Below are 23,532 nucleotides of genomic sequence, written 5' to 3' on the forward strand. Positions count from 1 at the left end.
AGCTATAACTCTCTCATCCTGATTTCTGGACTGATTGAGAAATAGGTCATTTTTTTGGTAATGCTTTATTGAAAGAGGCAGCTTGAACCTGGAGTTAAAATGCATAACCTAATACTTCATTCAAACTCTAGATATTGGGACATATACCAGCAGAGGAATGGGTCTGCAGAGTCAGCATAGAGAATCATAGCCTGCCCCAGGAAACATGAGAAATTCAGGGTCAAATAAAGGGAGGTAATTTATGTGTTTTAATACATTTCACCAAGGTAATAAATCATTTCTCTTATGACACACAAACAAGAGTAGGGATGAAAACAGGAAGCAGAAATTATCCTCAAAATCCAACTCTTCAGCCTGTAAAAATGGGGAAAATCTGTTAAAAAAGAAGTCCTGCTCAAAATCCACTGTCATCCGGTCTACAACATGAAATAAGACAAGAAAATAGGTGTAATACTGTGAGATGGGTATATCTTTTATCTGCACATTATAAAAGGTCAAAAGAATTTATCTCTTTATAATCAATACCCTAATAAAATATGTTAAACTTTCAATTATTACTAGCATATCTTAAGGACTATATATATTATATTTTATGTACATTATAAAGATATTAGAGAGTAAGGAGGATGAAGAGCTCTCAAAGAAATTTCAAGACATACATATGTATTAATGAATATCTAGTCAGTGTCAATGATGCATTCATTTGGGATACTCTATATTTAAACTTAATAATTCAAAATATAATCCCAATGAGGACTTTTACTGGAACTGGATTAAAAAACATTTTAATTCTAATGAAGACACATTTGTCTTTATTTTCAAATAAAAACTATGTAATTATATGTATTTTTATTTACAAGTAGTAAGTTACTGAAAAGTATAAATCAAAGATTGCTGGCAAATAGGTTTGAGGATATGAGCATTTAATATATGAAAGATAGTATTTTAATTCAGTAGAAGATGAATAGTTTAATAGTTCAATACTTTAATAATTGTTTCTGGCATAATTGGCTTTATTTCTGGATGAGAACAAGCCAACATACTATATCACACCATATATAATAATCAATCCAGATGGATTAAGTGTTAAATCTGTGTGTGTACACACCCACATAAACACATATATGAAAACCTGCACTTTTTTCCTTTATCCTCTTGTCCTCTGAAATTTTCTATAAGCAATATTTTTCTAAGAAACATGGAAAACATTGGAAATGTTTTGGGAAACCTATTTTATAGAAATAAAGTAAATAGACAAGAATATAATATATGAATGTTTATTGCAGCACTAATTTTAAATGGCAAAGGAGATAATATGAAATATCACAACTGGGGAAATACTGTAGTTGAGTAGGTATTGGTATAAGCATACTGTGGAATATACTGTAAGCATTAAAACAACTAAGTTCAATCATCATTTACTGACTTGAAAGAAAATCCAAAATGTACTGTTGAATGTAAAAAAGCAAATTACAGAGAAATGTATAAAGTATCATCCATTTGGGGGGGTAAAAAATACTAAAATAATTTATTTGTGTTACTGTTTAAGCTTGAAGAAGTATATGGGGGAGATACACGAGGTTTAGACATTACTCAGAAGGAAATAGACAAAGGGGAAGGGAGTGAGGAATGGAGAGGAGCAGAGATAATGTTTTTTTCTTTTTACTGGCATTGTTTCATTGGTTCAAGTGCAAATGCATTACTTCTGTAATTTTAGATGAGGAACTCAATAAATGACTTTAAAATGACAAAAGAATATAAAATTTCACTTAGTTCTCATTTTAGTGTAATGCAGAATATTAGAATAAAACAGCCTCGTCTTTACTAATTCTACCATCTGCAGATATGTTGCTCACTCTACTTATCTCAAATTGATTATTAAATATTTTACTTCTTCATGCCTCGTAAAAAATAAAGTAGCTCAATGTTTTGTTTTGTTTTTTAAAGTCCTCTAATATGGGATCTAAGAAAAAAGAAAGTGGAGCATAGAAGGACAGATCTATAGTAACTTTGGATATATGGATTTTCCTTCCACAGAATGGTACCATTCAATGTAGGAAGCTGCTTGCTGAGCATGAAAATTGAGGCACAGTAAAGGCCCATCTCAAACACTAACCTAAACCTAAACAAAGCTAAGCTGTGGGACTTTTTTTTTAAACTTCAGGATTTCTTAAGAAATTTTAGTAGGCTTCCACACTATAATGGCAGAGGTGAGTAGTTGCAACAGAAATAGTATGACATACAGAGGGTAAAATATTTATTTTCTGGCCCTTTACAGAAAGTTTGCTGACCCTTGGTCTAAAACAGAATGCATAATTCCAGTGACATATTTTCTGCTAGAGTGATGGTCTGGCTAACCTATTTTTCTCAATAGGTTAACTCTTTATTCTTATTTTCAGCTGCATGTGTATACAGTTATATAGCTCAAGAATGGGATTACAACATATAAAATATACCCTAGTTTTTAAATGACATGATGCTGAGAATAAAAAACTGCATGTAGAAAATATGGGACTGGATCAAGTCCTTAAAAAAAAACTGTATTTGGAGCTTAGCTACTTTATCTCTGAAAATACTTTTCACATCTAAGAAATTCCAGGTAAATTATCTTGTATTTCACTATTCCCCTGCCACCCTTAAGTCTCCTTGGGGCTAAGGGATTTGCACTATTAAAAACTCCTCCTGTGAGCCTTTTGCACACTCACTGCTCTAGTGTCCAGAACAAAAGTAAGCTATGGGTCACTTGCTACTTGCAGCGTCAATATATCTTTGGTCCATACCATGTTTAAAAAAGAACCAAACAAAACCCTAGCTGCCATTTAAAAAATCAAGGGCTATCACACACTGAAAAAAATGTAGATTTCTGGATTTTCCCAAAAGTCAGAAGAGCTGGCAAAAGAAGGCCTGCATTTTCTCATAGCACTCATTAGCTCGAACTGGGCACTGGGGATCCTCTTCAGTTACTGTCCCAATGCAGGTTCATTTCTGTTCATTTAATAGATACCTACAGTTTGCTATTTTCTTTAGTATGCTTGTATATATCTTCATGGATGACCCTGAAAAATAGCTTCCTGTTTGTGTTCTCCTAATCCTTATCTAACATCAGGATTATGTTAGAGTATGTTATGAGATGTCTACTTCTATATAACTAATAGTTCCTTGAATACTTGATAAAGTCTTTCCTGTTCTCATCACAAAAAAAACATTCTGTAAGTATGCATGGTGGCGGATGTTAACTAGATTATTATGCTGGTCATTTTCCAATGTATACAAACATCAGATTATTATGTTGTGCACCTGAAACTAATATAATGTTGGTATCAATTATACCCCAATTTTTTAAAAAAAGAGTTCTGCCTGAAAAGAAATTGGGTTTGATGCTTCATTAGTAATAGCTACTATATTTCACGCTAAATTTCCCCTTTTACCTGTGTTTATGAGTCTCCCAAGAGTTTAATTCTCTTTGAGTCAATACTGTAATTTTTATTTTCCTACAAAATAATTTTGTTTAGGTTTTCAAATGTATTGGAAGTACTGTATTCAGTATAACATTTAAAATCAGTCACTATAAGGTTTCTCTTTATGTACATATGCATATTCATTTTCAAACATAATGCTGTTTGTCTTTTCATATTTTTTAATCAGTGTCACCAATGTCTTGTCTATATTATCATGTCTTTATATTAGGTATTATATGATGTAATGAAAAGGATACCAATCTGAATACAGCCTTTCCTACTCATTACACACATTACTTTCCCCAACACCCAGGATTACTTCATGTTCCATAGGAAGTAAGTGATAATGGAAAATTTCTTAATTCATTACCTTCAATGGGTCTTTCTTCAATTATCTGTCCTGTCTGATGTTGAGTAAGGTCTGTAGAAACAGTTGCTTTTCAACAAATAATACTAATAATGACAACGATGAATACAATTAACATGACCAACATTCTGTGGGTATCTATTTATTATATGACAGGCACAATTCTAAGCACTTTGTGTCTCTTTATTTGATCCTCACACAAAATTATGAGGTAGGTATTATAATTATCCCCATTTTATAATTTCTACCAAAACATATATGTATAAAAACATAGAAAAATGCTCAGGAAGGATAAATACTAAACAAGGAGGGATATGGGTATAAGGATAGTTGTCAAAGACCTTACTTGTAATGTTTAAACCTATTATAAGGAAAATATATATTGAGGCATTATTTCTGCAATTAAAATAAAAGACATGACACAAAGATACACCTAGGGAGAATGCCCATCAGGGCACTGTGTATAATGGCAAAAACACTGGAGGAAACTACAATGTCTATCAATAGGGATTTGATGAAATGATATTACAGCAACACAAGGAAAACACCATGAAGATAGTAAAGGATCTCTATTTACTGAGTGGTAAGTCATTACATGAACGTTTCTACAACAAGAAAGTCTAAATTTTGTAAAGAGCAAAAGGAATAAGCTATCTTCAAAAATAAAGAGGTCACTGCTCTTGGGTATTAAAGGTATCTTAAAAATAAAGATATTTTATAAACCATGATATACACAGATGGACTTTACAGTTATATAAATTTAAATGGATTAAAAGATTAAGAATATTACAACTATAGACAAATTGGGGGGAAAATAAAATGAAAATCACAGGATTACATTTCAGCATGTATTCTCTGATGTTTAAGATAAGGTTAGAAAGGTGCCAGAAGTGCTGTTGTCATTTTGAGTATTTACTAGACTGAATTACCTGATGGCAAGGGAAATAGGGGCTTTTATTAAATGGCTTCCAAAACGTATTCTACTCATAGGGTGTTTCTCCTACATGATTTTTCTTGGGCTGAACAAGCTGTAGTCAGCAAATAAGATGTTTCTACCTTATTCTATTTAGAGGGATTAATATAGAGATAAATTCTCTTTTGTTAAATAGTTGATGTTAATAGTTTTGAACTGTAAATAAAAGCATTTGCACACATTTCATATATTCTATGTTTTATCACCAGTACAAATTTTGATGTTGAATCAGCTGTGAGTCATAATTAAAGGTCTTCCCACATTCCCTATATTCATAGGGTTTCTCACTAGTATGAATTCTATGATGACTAATAAGTTGTGAACTCTGAGAATAGGCTTTCCCACATATCTTACATTCATAGGGCTTCTCACCAGTATGAATTCTCTGATGTCGAGTAAGGTCTGAACCAGAACGAAAAGCCTTTTCACATTCCTTACATTCATAGGGTTTCTCACCTGTGTGGATTCTCTGATGTTTAATAAGTTGTGAGCTCTGACTAAAGGCATTGCCACATTCCTTACATTCATAGGGTTTCTCCCCTGTATGAATTCTCTGATGTTGAGTAAAGTTTGAGCCACTACTAAAGGCCTTCCCACATTCTTTACATTCATAGGGCTTTTCACCAGTGTGAATTCTCTGATGTCGAGTGAAGTTGGAGCCACTACTAAAGGCCTTTCCACATTCCTTACATTCATAGGGTTTCTCACCAGTGTGAATTCGGTGATGTCGAGTAAGGTCTGAGCCACAAATAAAGGTTTTTCCACATTCCTTACATTCAAAGGGTTTCTTGCCAGTATGAATTTTCTGATGATGACTGAGTCTTGAGGGATGTCTAAAGGCCTTTCCACATTCCTTACATTCATAGGGTTTCTCAACAGTATGAATTATCTGATGGGTGGTAAGCTGTGAGTCATGTCTAAAGGATTTCCTATATTCCTTAGTTGCACAGTATTTCTCTTTATTACTAATGATTTGCTGTAATGTAAAGGATGGATGTTGACTAAAAGTGGGCATGCCTTCATGGGTGAATATCAGTTGACTGAAATGTCCCTCCTGAGAGCCATGTTGTTTCTCAAACTGGCCATTACATTCCCAATCATCTCTGAAACTAGAGCACTGAAGGTCATGTCTTGTAAGTCTTTCCATTATCTCCCACTGGGCTGACTCTATTTCATAAATTTCCTTCTTCAGAAATAATTTCTTGGTCTCACATCTTGACTCCAGGACTGAAAGAAAATATGAAAGCAATCACTCACATTTTTCTTGTTTGGGAGAAATAAAACTTCAATTAAAATGGGAGAATTAAACTGAAATTTTTAAAAATGGACAAGAAAAGAAGAGTGAAGAGAGATGACATAGTAAGGTGAGGACAGTAAGTAAGCCACTGGTTTCTAAACGTTGCTATAAATCAGAATTACTTATGGGAGCTTGCTAAATATACAGATGCCTTAGACTCCCTTGTTACAGGATGGCTCTAATCATACATACACACAACATCTCACATCATATGCAAACACACATATAAAAGCGGCGCACAGCATGAACTGTAAATAAGGGGAATGATCATACCACTTAATAGGGTGGTTGTCAGGATTAAATGAATATGTCTAAGGAAGAATGTTCAGGGGTTGGCAAACTATGTACTGCAGCCCTGCAGTCATTTTTATAAGTAAAGTTTTATTGGAACACAGCCACATTTATTCACTTATGTATTGTCTATGGCTGTTTTTGAGCTACAGTTGCAACAGAGACCACATTGACTGCAAGCCTAAAATATTTACTATCTGGCCTGTTGAAAAGTTTGCCAGGCCCTGGTTAGATCTGTATTGTCCATTACAGTAGCTACTAGCATATATGTCTATTTGAATTTAACATAATTAAGAGTAAATAAAAATTCAAATTCAGTTCCTCAGTGACAATATCCACATTTCTAGTGTTAGAAATAGCCAAATATGGCTAGTGTCTACCATACTGGAAATCACAAATATCAGACATTTCCATCATTGCTGAAAATTCTAGATTAAGTAACTAGAGGCTTAGGTTCTCTTCAACCAATGACAGAGAAATAGAAGGTGGTAATCCAGATGGGAGAGTACCTTAAGAAAAGTCAGGTGCTGAATGAACCTAGCATGAGTGTTATATAGGGAGGATTTTCTGTGGCTCGATATGGTATATGCTTGGGGTTTGATGAAAATACTATGCCTTGGAATTCTGTAATTCTGAACTTAGGAAAAAAGAGGAGAGGACTTAACAAGTGCACAAGCACTGTAGTAGTGATGACCAACTGACAGGAAGGGCATTTGTAGGTTCAAAGAGAAGTGAAAAGAATATAATGGGAGGCAGTGTATTGCTATTGAAAGATCAGAGGTACAAGATTCAGTTGTATGAGTTTTGAACTCAAACTCAGTTAATTACAAGCTTTGTTTCCTTGGGCAAATTAGTTCATCTTTCTGAGTCCCCAACTGTCTGTCTATATGACAGGAATGATAACTAACTCTTATAATCATTGTGAGGACTGGGAATACTATATGAAAAAATACTTGGTATTAAATAATTATTTAGTATTTGGGAGATAATATTATGGAAGAATTTCCATATAAAAATATGGATGTTAGGCAAGTGAAGTGTTTTGAAGACCACACTATGGACCCAGAGGAAAAACCTCAAGCCAAAAAAGTGAAGATCATTCTAGTACCATCTTATTCATCTTACTCTCATATAATTATTTAGCAAATACTGTTTAATATTGTTCCTAAATATATCCTGACACTCTTCCCTTTATGTTCAATATAATACCTAATATGAAATATCTCTCCCTTGGAATACTGGAATAGCCTCCAACCTAGTTTCTCCACTTGAGGTTTGTAGTCTTGAATCCATGTCACTAGAATGGCATTAGCCTGCCAATGCTCTGCTTAAAATCCATTGGTGGTTTCCTTTTATTGCTCTTACAATAAAAGCCAAACTCCTGAATGTGGTCTACAAAACTCTGAATGATCTTGTTCCTGCCTGCCTTTCAACCAAATCTCACACTATGCTCCATTTTGGTTTCTAAGCTCCATCCACGTTGGTCCTATTTTATAGTTCTTCAAATGCTCCTAATTATTAGTCCCTGTTTAGATCTTTCTAGGTACTTTTCCTTATGTATAGAAGGTATTTTCTTTTACTCTTTGCCTTGGTAACTATTACTCATTTTCCAAATCTCTACATAAAGATCATACTTTTTGAGGTCTTCTCTGATCCTATGACCAAATTACACCCTCCTTGTAATTATATTTTTAGCACTCTGTTCCCTTCCTTAACAGGATTTTCATAATTTGTAATTACATACTTATTTAGGTTCATTTACTATCTTTTCCTTCAATAGGTCTTAAGTTCTGTGAAGGCAAGGAAAATGTCTATTGTCTTCATCAATGTGTATCCAACTCTGAGCATGGTACATGGTACATATTGGAAGATCAAGTATTTACTGACTGACTCAATAAGAAAGTATTTAAATATATACTCCTTAATGAAAAATGTCTAAAAATTTCCTCTAGGGAAAAAGGACAGGGACTTCCCTGGTGGCGCAATGGTTAAGAATCCACCTGCCAATGCAGGGGACACAGGTTCAATCCCTGGTCCGGGAAGATCCCACATGCCACGGAGCAACTAAGCCCATGTGCAACAACTACTGAGCCTGTGCTCTAGAGCCCGTTGAGCCACAACTACTGAGCTCAGGTGCCACAACTACTGAAGCCCACACATCTAGACCCTGTGCTCTGCAACAACAGAAGCCACTGCAATGAGAAGCCCACACACCGCAACGAAGAGCAGCCCCCGCTTGCTGCAACTAGAGAAAGACTGCGCACACCAACAAAGACCCAACGCGGCCCAAAAATTAATTGATTAAAAATAAAAAGGACACACTTTTTGCAAATATGGCACATTGAATATATGCATTTATTACTGCTCTTTCATGAAGTGCCACTAAAGATAGTAATGAGATTCAACAAAAGAGGAAACTCCATGAGGACAATGAGAATGGGGAAAAAAGCATCAACAAAAATTTGGAAACTAGAGAATAGATGGAATAGTAATAAATGATGTATTAACCTTGAGCCTTGAAACCTAAGTCACAGATTAGTCTTACTGTAGAATACCAGATATTTTCAAGCATGCAAACACCAGGTACCCTTGAAACTAGGGTGCATAAGGGTTGCAAAAAGGATAACTACTTGAAAATCTGTAAGAAATAGACAGACTTCACATTCTCAAACCTACTCCATATAGCAGGCTGATTCCACAGTCCACTATACCCAGTAAACTCTCAAGAATCAGGCAGCCACGCTTATTTTATTAATTCCAGAAAGAAAGTAGAGGATCCCATTCTGGAGAAAATCAGCCCAAGAGAAAAGACCTGATAGGTGGTGTCAGCCAATGAACTGTTCTAGGCAGATCACTCTGCAGTAACTACCACCAATAAATCTACAAATCTTGTCACAAACAAGCTCAAATCAGCTTTTTAATGCCACAGTTTTATATGAGCAAATAGCTTTGAGTCACTAGCTATTTCCGGAAAACATTAAATATAAGAGCTTAAGGGACTTCCCTGGTGGTGCAGTGGTTAAGAATCTGCCTGCCAATGCAGGGGACACAGGTTCGTGCCCTGGTCCAGAAAGATCCCACATGCCACGGAGCAACTAAGCCCATGTGTCACAACTACTGAGCCTGCACTCTAGAGCCCATGAGCCACACTACTGAGCCTGCATGCCACAACTACTGGAGCCCGTATGCCTAGAGCCTGTGCTCGGCAACAAGAGAAGCCACCGCAATGAGAAGCCTGTGCGCCACAACGAAGAGTAGCCCCCACTCGCCACAACTAGAAAAAGTCCGTGTGCAGCAACGAAGACCGAACATAGCCAAAAATAAATTAATTAATTAAAAACAAAAACAAAAAATAAGAGCTTAAAATACACAAACAGAAACAGGAGAGACAGTGGAGGGAAAAAAACAAAATTCAAAAGAAGAATGCTTCTAAAAAAAAAAAAAGAAAATGCTTCTAAAAACAATGTTATATAGCAATTCCATAGAGAATGATGTCAGAAAAAGAAATACTGAGAATGTTTTTTTAAATAAAAATACGAAGATGAGAACTTAATAAAACCTCACAGAAAGTACAACATAAAAAGAGAGATGGAGGGCTTCCCTGATGGCGCAGTGGTTGAGAGTCTGCCTGACGATGCAGGGGACACAGGTTTGCGCCCCGGTCCGGCAAGATCCCACATGCTGCGGAGCGGCTGGACCCGTGAGCCATGGCCGCTGAGCCTGCGCATCCGGAGCCTGTGCTCCGCAACGGGAGAGGCCACAACAGTGAGAGGCCGGCGAACTGCAAAAAAAAAAAAAAAAAGAGAGAGAGAGAGAGATGGAAACTAGAAAAAAGAAAAAAGAGCAGATACAAACTACTATATATAAAATAGATAAACAACAATAGATAAACAAGGTCCTACTGTATAACACAGAGAACTACATGAAAAAAAATATGTATATATACACGTATAACTGAATCACTTCACTATACACCAGAAACTAACACAACATTGTAAATCAACTATACTTCAATTTAAAAAAAAGAAAAAGAAATTCTAGAGGTAGCACAAAAAATTTAAGATCTGAATTACGAGTGTTCAATCATTCAAAAAATTTAATGAGCTCTTACTATGTGTCAGACATGGTGCCAAGCACTGGACATAAAAAATGATCAATAAACATTGAAACATAGAGAACAGAGAAAAAGAGAAAACAATGCGGAACAAATGATCAACAAAATTACAGAAGAAAATTTCAGAGATTTTTAGTTTCTGGAATAAGTGAGTGCCCTGGTACATGAAAGAATAAAATCAACATCATGATACCTCAACATGAAATATTAGAACATCATAAATAAATAACAAATGCTAAAAGCTTCCAAAGAGATTAAACAGGTCACTTAAAAGAATTAAGAACTGAATGGGTTTTGGACTTCTCTACAACACTAGATAACAGAAGATTTTAGAAATCCTCAGAGCAATGCCTTTAAAAAGTTGAACTAAGTTTTTCCACCTAAAATGACATCTCCAGTCAAATTATCAATCAAATTAGGAGAGTGAAATGGAAACATTTTTATTCATGAAAGGATTCACAAAATATACTTTCTATTTACTTCTTTTGCATCCTTCCCTTGGTTGCTTTTGAAAGATGTGCTTCAGAATAATAAGGAAACAAATCAAGAAAGAGGAAGGCAAGAGATCCAACAGTCTAGGTATACAAAAGTATCCAAGGCATGCAAATACAGAAGAGAATCAAAACAAATTCAAAGGGAAGGAGTTAAGGGAATCAAAGGGATGATCCTAAGGGAATCCACTGGATGATAATAAAGGAAAATTCTAAAATAAAGCTATGTTACAATCACACCTGGGGAGGAAGAACAGAGGGTTAGAGGAGGGATATCTCAGTTAAAAAACAAACCACAGAACAGGAGAAAATATTTGCAAATGAAGAAACTGACAAGGGATTAATCTCCAAAATATACAAACAGCTCATACAGCTCAATATCAAAAAAACAAACAACCCAATCAAAAACTGGGTACAAGATCTAAATAGACATTTCTCCAAAGAAGACATATAGATCGGCAAAAAACAAATGAAAAGACGCTCAATGTCACTAATTACTAGAGAAATGCAAATCAAAACTATAATGAGGTATCACCTCACACTGGTCAGAATGGCCATCATCAAAAAATCTACAAATGGTAAATGCTGGAGAGGGTGTGGAGAAAAAGGAACACCCCTACACTGTTGGTGGGGATGTAAATTGGTACAGCCACTATGGAGAACAGTATGGAGGTCCCTTAAAAAACTACAAATAGAGCTGCCATATGACCCAGCAATCCCACTCCTGGGCATATATCCGGAGAAAACCATAATTCAGAAGGATGCATGCACCCAATGTTCACTGCAGCACTATGTACAATAGCCAGGACATGGTAGCAACCTAAATATCCATCGACAGGAATGGATAAAGGAGATGTGGTACATATATACAATGGAATATTACTCAGCCATAAAAAGAAACCAAGTAATGCCATTTGCAGTGACATGGACGGACCTAGACATTGTCATATAGAGTAAAGTAAGTCAGAAAGAGAAAGACAAATTTCATATAATATCACTTATATGTGGAGTCTAGAAAAATGGTACAGATGGACTTATTTGCAAAGCACAGTTATTTCTTGGCTCTCTTTTGTTCCATTGATCTATGTGTTTGTTTTTATGCCAATACCATACTATTTTTACTACAGCTTTGTAATCTAGTTTGAAATCAAGAGGCATGATGCCTCCAGCTTTATTCTTCTTTCTCAAGATTACTTTGACAATTTAGGGTCTTTTGTAGGTTTCATACAAATTTTAGAATTGTTTGTTCTATTTCTCTGAAAGATGCCTTGGAATTTTGATAGGGAGTGCATTGAATCTGTAGACTACTTTGGGTTGTATGAACATTTTAACAATATTAATTCTTCCAATCCATGAAAATGGAGTAGCCTTCCATTTATTTGTGAATTCTTCAATTTCTTTCATCAGTGTCTTATAGTTTTCAATGTACAGGTCTTTTCACCTCCTTAGTTAAATTTATTTCTAGGTATTTTATTCTTTTTTTTTTGATGCACTTGTAAATGAGATTTTTTTTTTAATTTCTCTGAGTGTTCATTACTAGTGTATAGACATGCAACTGATTTTTCTATGTGGATTTTGTATCCTGCAACTTTACTGAATTCATTTATTAATTCTAACAGTTTTTCTAAAAACAGAATTACCATATGATCCAGCAATCCCACTCCTGGGCATTTGGATTAGACAAAACTCTAATCCAAAATGATACATGTACCCCTATGTTCACAGCAGCACTATTCACAACAGCCAAGACATGGAAACAATCTAAGTTTCCATTGACAGAGGAATGGATAAAGAAGATGTGGTAAATATATACAATGGGATACTACTCAGCCATAAAAAAGAACGAAATAATGTCATTTGCAGCAACATAGGTGAAACTAGAGATTATCATACTAAGTGAAATCAGAAAAGGAAAGACAAATACCACATGATATCACTTATATGTGGAATCTAAAATATGACACAAATGAACCTATCTATGAAACAGAAACACACTCACGGACATAGAGAACAGACTTGTGGTTGCCAAGGGGGAGGGGATTTGGGAAGGGATGGAGTGGGAGGTTGGGGTTAGCAGATGTAAGCTATTATATATGGAATGAATAAACAACAAGGTCCTGCTGTATAGCACAGAGAACTATATTCAGTATCCTATGATAAACCATAATGGAAAAGAATAGTAAAATAATGTATATATAGGACCTCCCTGGTTGCGCAGTGGTTAAGAATCTACCTGCCAATGCAGGGGACACAGGTTCAAGCCCTAGTCCAGGAAGATCCCATGTGCCGCGGAGCAACTAAGCCCATGTACCACAACTACTGAGCCTGTGCTCTAGAGCCCGTGAGCCACAACAGCTGAGCCCGTGTGCCACAACTATTGAAGCCCACGTGCCTAGAGCCTGTGCTCCACAACGAGAAGCCACTGCAATGAGAAGCCTGCACACCACAACGAAGAGTAACCCCCACTTGGCGCACCTATAGAAAGCCCGCGCACAGCAATGAAGACCCAACGCAGCCAAACAAAATAAATAAGTGAAAGAAAATATTTAAAAAAAGAAAACATTAAGAAGAAATAGTGCTTTTAAAAATGTATATATGTATAACTGAACCACTTTGCTGTACAGCAGAAATTAACACCACATTGTAAATCAACTATACTTCAATAAAATTAAATAAATAATTCTAACTTTTTTTAGTGGAGTCTTTGGGATTTTCTATATATAATATCATGTTATCTGCAAATAGTGACAGTTTTACTTCTTCCTTTCTGATTTGGATGACTTATATTTCTTTTTCTTCCATAGTTGCTCTGGCTTAGACTTCCGGTACTATGTTGAATAAAAGTGGTGAGAGTGGGGATCCGTGTCTCATTCCTGATCTTAAAGGAAAAACTTTCAATTTTTTACCGCTGAGTATGATGCTAGCTGTGGGCTTGTCACAAATGGACTTTAGTATGTTGAGATATGTTCCCCCTTTGTTCAGAGTTTTTATCATGAATGGATGTTGACAAAAAAACAACATAAATGAAATTTTACTTAATGTAATTTTAAAATTTATATGGAAGACCAAAAAGACAAGTATAATCAAATACTTCTGAAGAAAAAGGTGGAGGGACCTGTCCCATCAGAGATCAGGACTTTTGATAAAAGCAAGAGTAATTAGGACAGGTACAGATAAAAAGGCCAATGGAATAAGAGTGACCTATGTATACATGGAATTTTAATATGTGACTGTGGATCAGTGGAAAACAAATGGACTCTTCATTCAGTGGGGCAAAAATAATTTGTTTTCTCTACGGGGAAAAAATTATAACTGATCTCATACCATTTGTGAAAATCAACTCCAGGTACCTTAACAGGGCTTTAATAAGAAAGTAAAAACATAAACATTCTTGGAAGAAAAAATAGGAGAAAATGGGGCTAGGAAAAGGTTTCTTATGACCCCAAAGGTGTGAAGCCTGGGAAGGAAAAAAGCAGAATTTTTAAATAAACATATAATTATAATTATGTATAATTATATAAAACTATATAATTATATATAATTTAACTATTAAATATATAATGTAACCATAATAACACAAAGGATTACTGTTCATCAAAAGATGTCATAAAGAAAATGAATAAATAAGCTACAACAGGAAAAGATGTCTATAAAACATGCTACTGACAAAAAATTAGTACCTAGAATATATATAAGGAATTCCTATAAACTTTAGGAAAAAGACAAATAGTCTAATAAAAAAATGATCAAAATGGCATTATAGGGACTTCTGTAGTGGTCCAGTCATAGAGAATCCATCTTATAGTGCAGGGGACGTGGGTTCGACCCCTGGTTGGGGAACTGGGACCCCACATGCCACAGGGCAGCTGGGCCCGAACGCCACAACTGCTGAGCTCGCGTGCCACAACTGCAGAGCCCATGTGCCCTGGAGCCTGCATGCCACAACTAGAGAGGAGAAGGCCTGCACACCACAACTGGAGAAAAGCATGCATGCCACAGTGAGGAGACTGTGCACCACAGTGAAGGATGCTGCATGCCTCAACGAGGATCCGGTGTGCTGCACCTAAGACCCGACACAGCCAAAAATAAATAAAATAAATAATAAATAAATCTTAAAAAAAAAAAGTGCAGATTATCAAATCAGATGAAGTGGAGCATAGGGTCAGCTACTGCAATTAAGAGAAGGGAGAGATAGCAGTTTAAAAAAAAATGGTATTACACAGAAGAGACACTATTGGCCAAACATGTGGAAAAATAATCATCTTCAACAGTAACCAGGAAAACTCAATTTAAAACAATGAAATAAGATTTTTTTTTTTGGCTGCGTTGGGTCTTCATTGCTGCACACGGCAAGCAGGGGCTACTCTTCGTTGCAGTGCACAGTCTTCTCATTGCGGTGGCTTTTCTTGCTGCGGAGCATGCACTCTAGGCGCGTGGGCCTTAGTAGTTGTGGCACATGGCCTTAGTTGCTCCGTGGCACGTGGGATATTCCCGGACCAGGGCTCGAACCCATGTCCCCTGCATTGGCAGGCAGATTCTATTCTATTTATTTATTTATGGCTGCATTGTCTTTGTTGCTGTGCACGGGCTTCTCATTGCAGTGCCTTCTCTTGTTGTGGAGCATGGACTCTAGGCGTGCAGGCTTCAGCAGTTGTGGCACACAGGCTTAGTAGTTGTGGCACATGGGCTTAGTTGCTCCGCGGCGTGTGGGATCTTCCCAGACCAGGGATCGAACCCGTGTCCCCTGCATTGGCAGGCAGATTCTTAACCGCTGTGCTACCAGGGAAGTCCCAGCAGGCGGATGCTTTTTGTTTTACATCTTTATTGGAGTATAATTGTTTTACAATGGTGTGTTAGTTTCTGCTGTATAACAAAGTGAATCAGCTCTACATATACACATATCCCCATTCCCCTCCCTCTTGCGTCTCCCTTCCACCCTCCCTATCCCACCCCTCTAGGTGGTCACAGAGCACCGAGCTGATCTCCCTGTGCTATGCGGCTGCGGCAGGCAGATTCTTAACAACTGTGCCACCAGGGAAGCCCCAAAATGAGATTTTATACTCACCAATCAGATTGTTAAAAAATGAAAAAAATCTTACAATATCAGTTACAGGGAAAGATGGTGATACAGACACTTGGAAAACAGCTTGGTATTACCTGGTAAAGCTGAATAAGAAAGTATGCCTATTTAAAGTCAACTGGGCCACACAGCCTGTCTGGTGTGTTTTAATGTCCACTAAATTCCCTGACAAAGCCCCAGAAGACTTTACCCTCTTTTTTGGCTATATGTCTATACAAGCTAAGTGAAATAGAGACTTGAAGTGACTATCTAGAGATATCAGGATCCAACAGGTTAACTGATTTTTTAAAGCAAATTTAAGAAGTTTAATAAAAATCACTCTTTAAAGGTGGGGGAAAAAAAAAAAAGAATGTATGCCAAGACCCAGCAATTATATTCCTAGGTGTATTTCCTAGCAAATCTCTTGTATATGCAAATCTAGAGATTTACATGTTATTATCTTATAATTTTATGTTAGTTAAATGTTATATATATCCTATTGTGCATGTACTATATTTTATAAATAACTATACTAATTTTAAAAAACAGTGGATAAGCTGAAGAGCCAAAAGATCACACATAACTGAATATATTAGTGAATCAATACAAATCGAGGCAAGGAATTCTATGTAAAGGCAGTATAAATGGAAAAAGAGATGAAGAGTTTAAGCCATTGGAGGTGATCCAGATGTTCTAATGTCTGTTTAATAGGAGCTTAAGGGAGAAAAGAGGAAATGGTAGCAAGGTAATGTTTGAAGAGATGACTGCCAAGGATTTCCTATCACAAGAAACAGATATAACTCCTCAGATTTAAAAATACAACCAGAAGCAAAATATGGCAGAATAAAGGTAACCACACCTGAATATTACAGTAAAAATTTAGCCCCTTAGAAGAAAAGTTTATAAAGGAACAACAATCATACATCGAGAAGAAAACATTGGAGAAAATCTTTATGGTCTTATGGTAAGCAAAAGTTTCTTAAACAGGACTAAAAGTACAGATAGCATGATCTGTTTATATAAGATTCAAATATAGGCCAAGGAAGAATTTCTTACATAAGTCCTAATAAGTGTGAAGCACAAAAGGAAAGATTGATAAATTTGACCAAAATTAAGAACTTCTGTTCACAAAAAGAAACCATAAAGAGAGCTAAAAAACAATTCAGAGTAGAAGAAGATATTAGCAATTTTTAGAACATGGAATATACTCATAAGCAAAATATATAAAGAATTCTTACACATCACTAAGAAAAATACAGGCAATCTAACAGAAAAACAGGTAAAAAAGACGAACAGGCAATTGACTAAAGAAGAATTTCAAAAGACGAATAATGATATGAAAACGTGTTCAAACTCATCAGTAAAAAGGGAAATGCAAATTAAACCACACTGAAGTATCACTATATACTCAGCAATTGGTAAAAATCTAAGTTTGACAATACCATACATTAGGAAGCATGTGCAACAATGGGAGCTCCTATATACTGCTGGTGGGATTGTAAACTAGTATAGGCATTAAAGAAAAGTTGAAAAATGGACAGCTAAAGATATGATGTCTTATGATCCATTCATTTCTATCCTTTTCAAATAGCATAGAAAATGTTCATAGTAGTGATTTGTAACTGTCAAAAACTGGAAACAACATAACTGCCTATGAAAAGTAGAACTGAAAAATAAACTGTGGTATATTCATATAATCAAATGAATCAACTCTGACTATAAAAAATTGTGTGGCTCTCTTAGGTGGTAAAAGTATAAAGGGACACAAAGATACTATGGACAAAGAGAGATCTGTGCTGATAGTGTTGTAGTTCTTGACCTGGGTGATGGTTCCATGAGAATTCATTCTATAACTGTTTGAATATCTGCCTATAGTTTGTTACTTTTCTGTACTTGAGATAATTTCCAATAAAAAGAATTAAAATATATTAAACTGTCTCCTGGGCCTGTCTATCTCTGCAGGTACAAGTGGATAGATGGATAAAAGAAATAGAAAAAGAGGCCCTGAAATACAAACTAACATAAATCAGAACTTATAACTGAACAGGCAGATAAAACAATGATGATATAAGCAGCTGTTCAGTAAATGGTGCTAAAATAAGGTATGGGGACACGGGTGGGGGGATTGATTTGGACTCTCAATTTACAGCTTATTGTAAAAGAACTTTAAAATGGATTTAAATGCTATTGAAAATAGCAGAAAAATGTTTTAAAAAGAACAAAATATCTACGAAGTTTGTAGAAGTCAGTTAATTTTCTAAAATTAGAAACTGTAATAACCACAAAAGAGCTGACTACAGACACATTAAAGCATACACTTAAAGATGCCAATCCAAATTAAAATTTAAGAAGTAAAAAGCACCCTGTGGAAATGGGTATATAATGTTTTTATTTCATAAAGTCCATAAAAATTGACTGAAAAAAATTAGGACAGTAATAGATAAAAAGTATAAAATACAGCACAAACAAGTTAAGAACAGTAGCACCATTATGGTGAAAATGTTCACTCTCACTAGTACTCAGTAGAATGACACTAAAACAATCCAGTGTACCAAGAAATCAGTGTAAAAGTTATTAGGGATGATAAAGCATTAAAGTTATATAAGGGAGAAAATTTCCATATTTTTTAGAATTACATATTGAGGTTATACAAGGGTGAAATGACATGAAGTCTTGGATTTGAAAATACTTTAATAATAACAACTGGGATAGATGAAGCACTGGCCTCCTGGCTGCTCCTCACACACAGCCAATGCATACCTGCCTCAGGCCCTTGAATGTTTGTTTGGCTTCCTCTCTCTGGAATGTTCTTCCTCCCAGTAATCACATACAATGATTTACAGCTATACTTCTTCAGGTCTGTGTCCCAATGTCATCTTATTGGAAAAAGTTTCTCGTACCATGTCACATAAAATAGCATCCCCCCCATCCCCTTTCTTCACCTTGTTTGACTTTTCAGCACTCACCATTATATATTATATATTCATTTATTTGTGTATCTCTCCCTGCACCAGAGGGTAAACTCGGAAATAGAGAGTCTGCACATTCTATTCACTGCTGTAACCTCAGGTTGACAGTAGTGCTGGGCATACAACAGGTAGTCAATAAACATATACTGATCTATCGACAGATGAATGGATAAAGAAGATGTGGTACATATATACAATGGAATATTACTCAGCCATTAAAAAGAATGAAATAATGCCATTTGCAGCAACATGGATGGACCTGAAGATTATCATACTAAGTGAAGTCAGACAAAGACAAATAACATATGCTATCGCTTATACGTGGAATTTAAAAAAATAATAATACAAATGAACTTATTTACAAAACAGAAACAGACTCACAGACTTAGAGAATGAACTTATGGTTACCAGGGGGAAGGGTGGGGGGGAGGGATAAATTGGGAGTTTGGGAATGACACGTACACACTGCTATATTTAAAACAGGTAACCAACAAGGACCTACTGTATAGCACAGGGAACTCTGCTCAATATTCTGTAATAACCTAAATGGGAAAAGAATTTGAAAAAGAATAGATACATGTATATGTATAAATGAATCAATTTGTTGTATACCTGAAACTAACACAACATTTTTAATCAACTGTTCTTCAATATAAAATAAAAATTAAAAAAAACATATACTGAATTAAGAAATGTGCTGTCCTGGTTTTTCCTTTTTTTAAAAAATTTATCTTTGCTAGCACTAAGCTCTCAATGGAGGCACAGAGCCTTTTTTCCTTTTTTCCATTAAAGTCAATGACATGCATGCTCAAATCTCCCTCTATGACATCTATGTGATCAACTCCTCTTCTACCTCTTTAGCCCTCACTTTCTGCTGGGCTCCCTATTTTAACCTCACTTATGGCGCTTCTACATTTTAGGAGTTATATATAATATCCCTATTAAGCTATAAATTCTGAAATTGCTTATTCATTTTTTGTTTTTCAGTTTTGGCTGCACCATGCGGCTTAAGGGATCTTAGTTCCCCGACCAGGGATCGAACCCGTGCCCCCTTCAGTGGAAGCGTGGAGTCCTAACCACTGGACCACCAGGGAATTCCTGCTTATTTGTTTTTTAATCTCTTCAGTACCTAGTAGAGTACCTCACACACATTAGAAAAATCAGTAAATGAATGAATCAATGAGTGTATGAGCTACTGTATCTTAAAAATCCTAAAGGAAATAAGTCTTTGGTAATGTAGAAAAAAAAATATTTCAGGAGACAGTGATGCTTTTTAAAGACTAAATACGAAAGAGGATGAGAAGCTGATAAGGAAGTAGATCCAAATTTGGAAAGAAAGGAATATTATTGGAGAATGTGGAGGAGGGCACCAGCTGTTTAGAATTGGGACAGAAGTACCCGAGGAGAAGAGCAGGTGGAGTGTGTTAAGGGAAAAAGGTAAGATCATTTGAAAGGTCATGCTGAAAAGGCTTACTTTTGCACAACAGGCCTAAAGTTTTTAAGGGGAGCTTCCCAGATTTCATCTCAAAGGTGCAGTCTCTCCACTGACCAATTGGGTCATTACCTGCCATGCCTCACTTACCTGGCCACTGGCCTCTTGTTAGTTCTCTGTCAACCAACCAGGGTTCCTTCCCTTGCTCCAAGAAGGAGATCACATCTGGTTTAGAAATAGAATGTCCTGCTTACAAAAGAAGTAATGAGATAAGTTTATGATGAGAATGTCCCAGAATTCAAATCCAGTCCCTTCATTATTAAGAAAGAGTCAAAGAAAGATACATAAGATTTATGAAACATAACAGAGGACTTGAAACTTCCCTCATAACTCAATGCAGCTTCCTCTTTCTAACTCTACAGTATTAAAATTATTCCTCCGGAAACAAGCTGTAGAAATCCAAATGGTTACTTGAAAGGTAGGTGAGTATAACACCAGAAGAAGTAGACCTTCTCAAGGCAGAATTTGAATTATTATGGACATCCTTACCCATTGAAACCAGGTTGCTGTAATTCTCCAACATCACCTCTCTGTATAAATCTCTCTGATCATCATTCAGGTACTCCCACTCCTCCTGAGAGAAGTCTATGGACACATCACTGAACATCACTGACTCCTGGAACAACAACCATGTTAAATTGTTAAAAATTAGATTGGATTAATAAACATAAGTGTTTTTGTGATGGAAAGAGAGAAGAAAAAAATAAAGCTAGAAGAGGGAATTCCCTGGTGGCACAGTGGTTAAGAATCTGCCTGCCAATGCAGGGGACACAGGTTCGAGCCCTGGTCCGGGAAGATCACACATGCTGTGGAGCAACAAAGCCAGTGCACCACAACTACTGAGCCTGCGCCCTAGAGCCTGCGAGCCACAGTTACTGAGCTCACGTGCCACAACTACTGAAGCCCACGTGCCTAGAGCCTGTGCTCTGCAACAAGAGAAACCACCGCAGTGAGAAGCCCGGGCACTGCAAGAAAGAGTAGCCCCAGCTCACCGCAACTAAAGAAAGCCTGCGCGCAGAAACGAAGACCTAACACAGCCAAAAATAAATAAATTTATTTATTAAAATAAATTAATTAATTAAAATAAAGCTAGAAGAGGTGAAAACCAGCAAGCATACAGAGTGGGGCTGAATGTCTGGGATGCATCTGGAAGACTGTAAACAAATAAGCAGGACTGAATCACTGAGCTTCCATGTCATCTGTTTCCTCCAAGGAAATTGCCTGTGTATAATGGGACACTTCCATTATCCAAGTAAGTCTGGGAAGGTACAAAATCCAGCCAAGACGAGTTTCCTAATTAAATGAAATAGTATACACAAACAACTAGCAAATGCTTGTCGTGTAATATGTTATGAATATATGTGACTGTCTTTTCCAAAATAGCTATAAGTAAAATTTCAGAATAAGGGATAAAAAGAAGACATTAAAAGCAGGTTGGACAAAAGCCATCAAGAATCAGAGAGGCAGGGCTTCCCTGGTGGCGCAGTGGTTAAGAATCCTCCTGCCAAGGCAGGGGACACGGGTTTGAACCCTGGGCCAGGAAGATCCCCCATGCCGCAGAGCAACTAAGCTTGTGAGCCACAACTACTGAGCCCATGTGCCACAACTACTGATGCCTGCACGCCTAGATCCCGTGCTCTGCAACAGAGAAGCCACTGCAATAGAAGCCCCCGCACTGCAATGAAGAGTAGCCCCTGCTCGCCGCAACTACAGAAAGCCTGCGCACAGCAACGAAGACCCAACGCAGCCAAAAAAATAATTAAAAATAAATTAAAAAAAAAAAAAAGAACCAGAGAGGCAATGGGGTTCTTAAGAAAACCTCTAAAAACAAGAAATGGTAAGAACAATTCAATATGCTGATGAAGAAAAGAAATTCTGATCTAGAAATCTATAACCAAATTTTCATTCTGTTCTGACAATTGAAAAAAGAAATTCCTAGATATGGAACGACTCAGCACAATTTCTTAGGAAATTACCAGAGGCTGTGCTCCACCAAAATCAGAGAGTAAACTAGAAAAGAGGAAGACATGGGATTCAAGAAATAAGTGAATTAACACGGGAGAACAGTGAAGGAAAATCCCGGGGAGGGGGGAAGGGAAATCTTTGGGAAACAGACCTAGAGAGCAACTAGATGGGAGTAGGGTGAAAAAGGGAATAGGGACGCATGTTCAAAAGGAATTGATGTGTTTGACCAGATGGAAAACATATTGATTGGCATGTGGCAGTGATTCTGGAGATTTTGGATATAAATACATGGACAACTAAGAAAATGGGGGGAAGAAAGCAGTTAACCCCAGGAAAAATGAAAGGTTGTAACAGAAAAAAGCCATGAGCTGGCTCAGCAGTGAGTGATATTTGCAGTCCTAAGAATATGTACACTATTGATTTAACCAAAAATTGTGATATAATAACAGAATCAGAGGAAATGAAGGGTGCAATATGTAAGTATAATGTCCTTTCCACTCTGCAGTAAGTCAAGAGATAATGAGTAAAACTGATTATCAATATTCAAGAGTTGAGGGCAGCTACCTTCTGGGAGTGGAACTGGTAGTGGAGCCAAATTGAAATAGCACTACTTTACTTCTGAACATGTATAATATGACTTTAAAAAATATTTTAAATTTGCATATAATTCAAGACTGATCCATTCTAATGTCACACTACTGTATAATAAGTTATGCCTTGTTAAATTCTTTCCATAAGCATATTTTTTTTCACTGAATAATATTCTATAATATGGACATAAATGACAACTTCTCCTTTGCTTTCAGACGTTGAGGCTGAAGGTGATCTTTAAAGACCTTTCCAACATTGGCCCAATCTCACCTAAAACCGCCCATTGCTCAACTGTAAATTTCCTTTGTTCCTGAACTACAGGAAATTGGCAGAATGTGATCCAGTTTCACACAATGGCATTACTGATGTCTATCATGGATGATCTCGTGGGGTGTCAGAGCTTTGTACCAACCACCAGTCATACCTTCAAACCTGAAAGTCTCATACATAGGAGATATTTCTGTG

At 36.4% G+C, this 23,532-nt stretch overlaps 1 protein-coding gene across 1 annotated transcript in view; it reads right to left on the reverse strand.

Annotated features, from left to right (window-relative positions):
• Positions 1–234: 234 nt before the first annotated feature.
• Positions 235–23,532, reverse strand: part of LOC138413853 (zinc finger protein 566) — a 35,501-nt gene continuing 12,203 nt past the window's right edge. The window contains exons 4-7 of the mRNA XM_069540182.1: positions 21,001–21,127; positions 20,602–20,697; positions 3,829–6,025; positions 235–354 (exon numbers count right to left, since the gene is read on the reverse strand). Coding sequence (XP_069396283.1) covers positions 5,001–6,025; positions 20,602–20,697; positions 21,001–21,127 — 1,248 coding nt within the window. The 3' untranslated portion in view covers positions 235–354; positions 3,829–5,000. The remainder of the gene's footprint in view (positions 355–3,828; positions 6,026–20,601; positions 20,698–21,000; positions 21,128–23,532) is intronic.

The sequence above is a fragment of the Delphinus delphis genome, chromosome 20, assembly GCF_949987515.2.
Source record: "Delphinus delphis chromosome 20, mDelDel1.2, whole genome shotgun sequence".
NCBI lineage: Eukaryota > Metazoa > Chordata > Mammalia > Artiodactyla > Delphinidae > Delphinus > Delphinus delphis.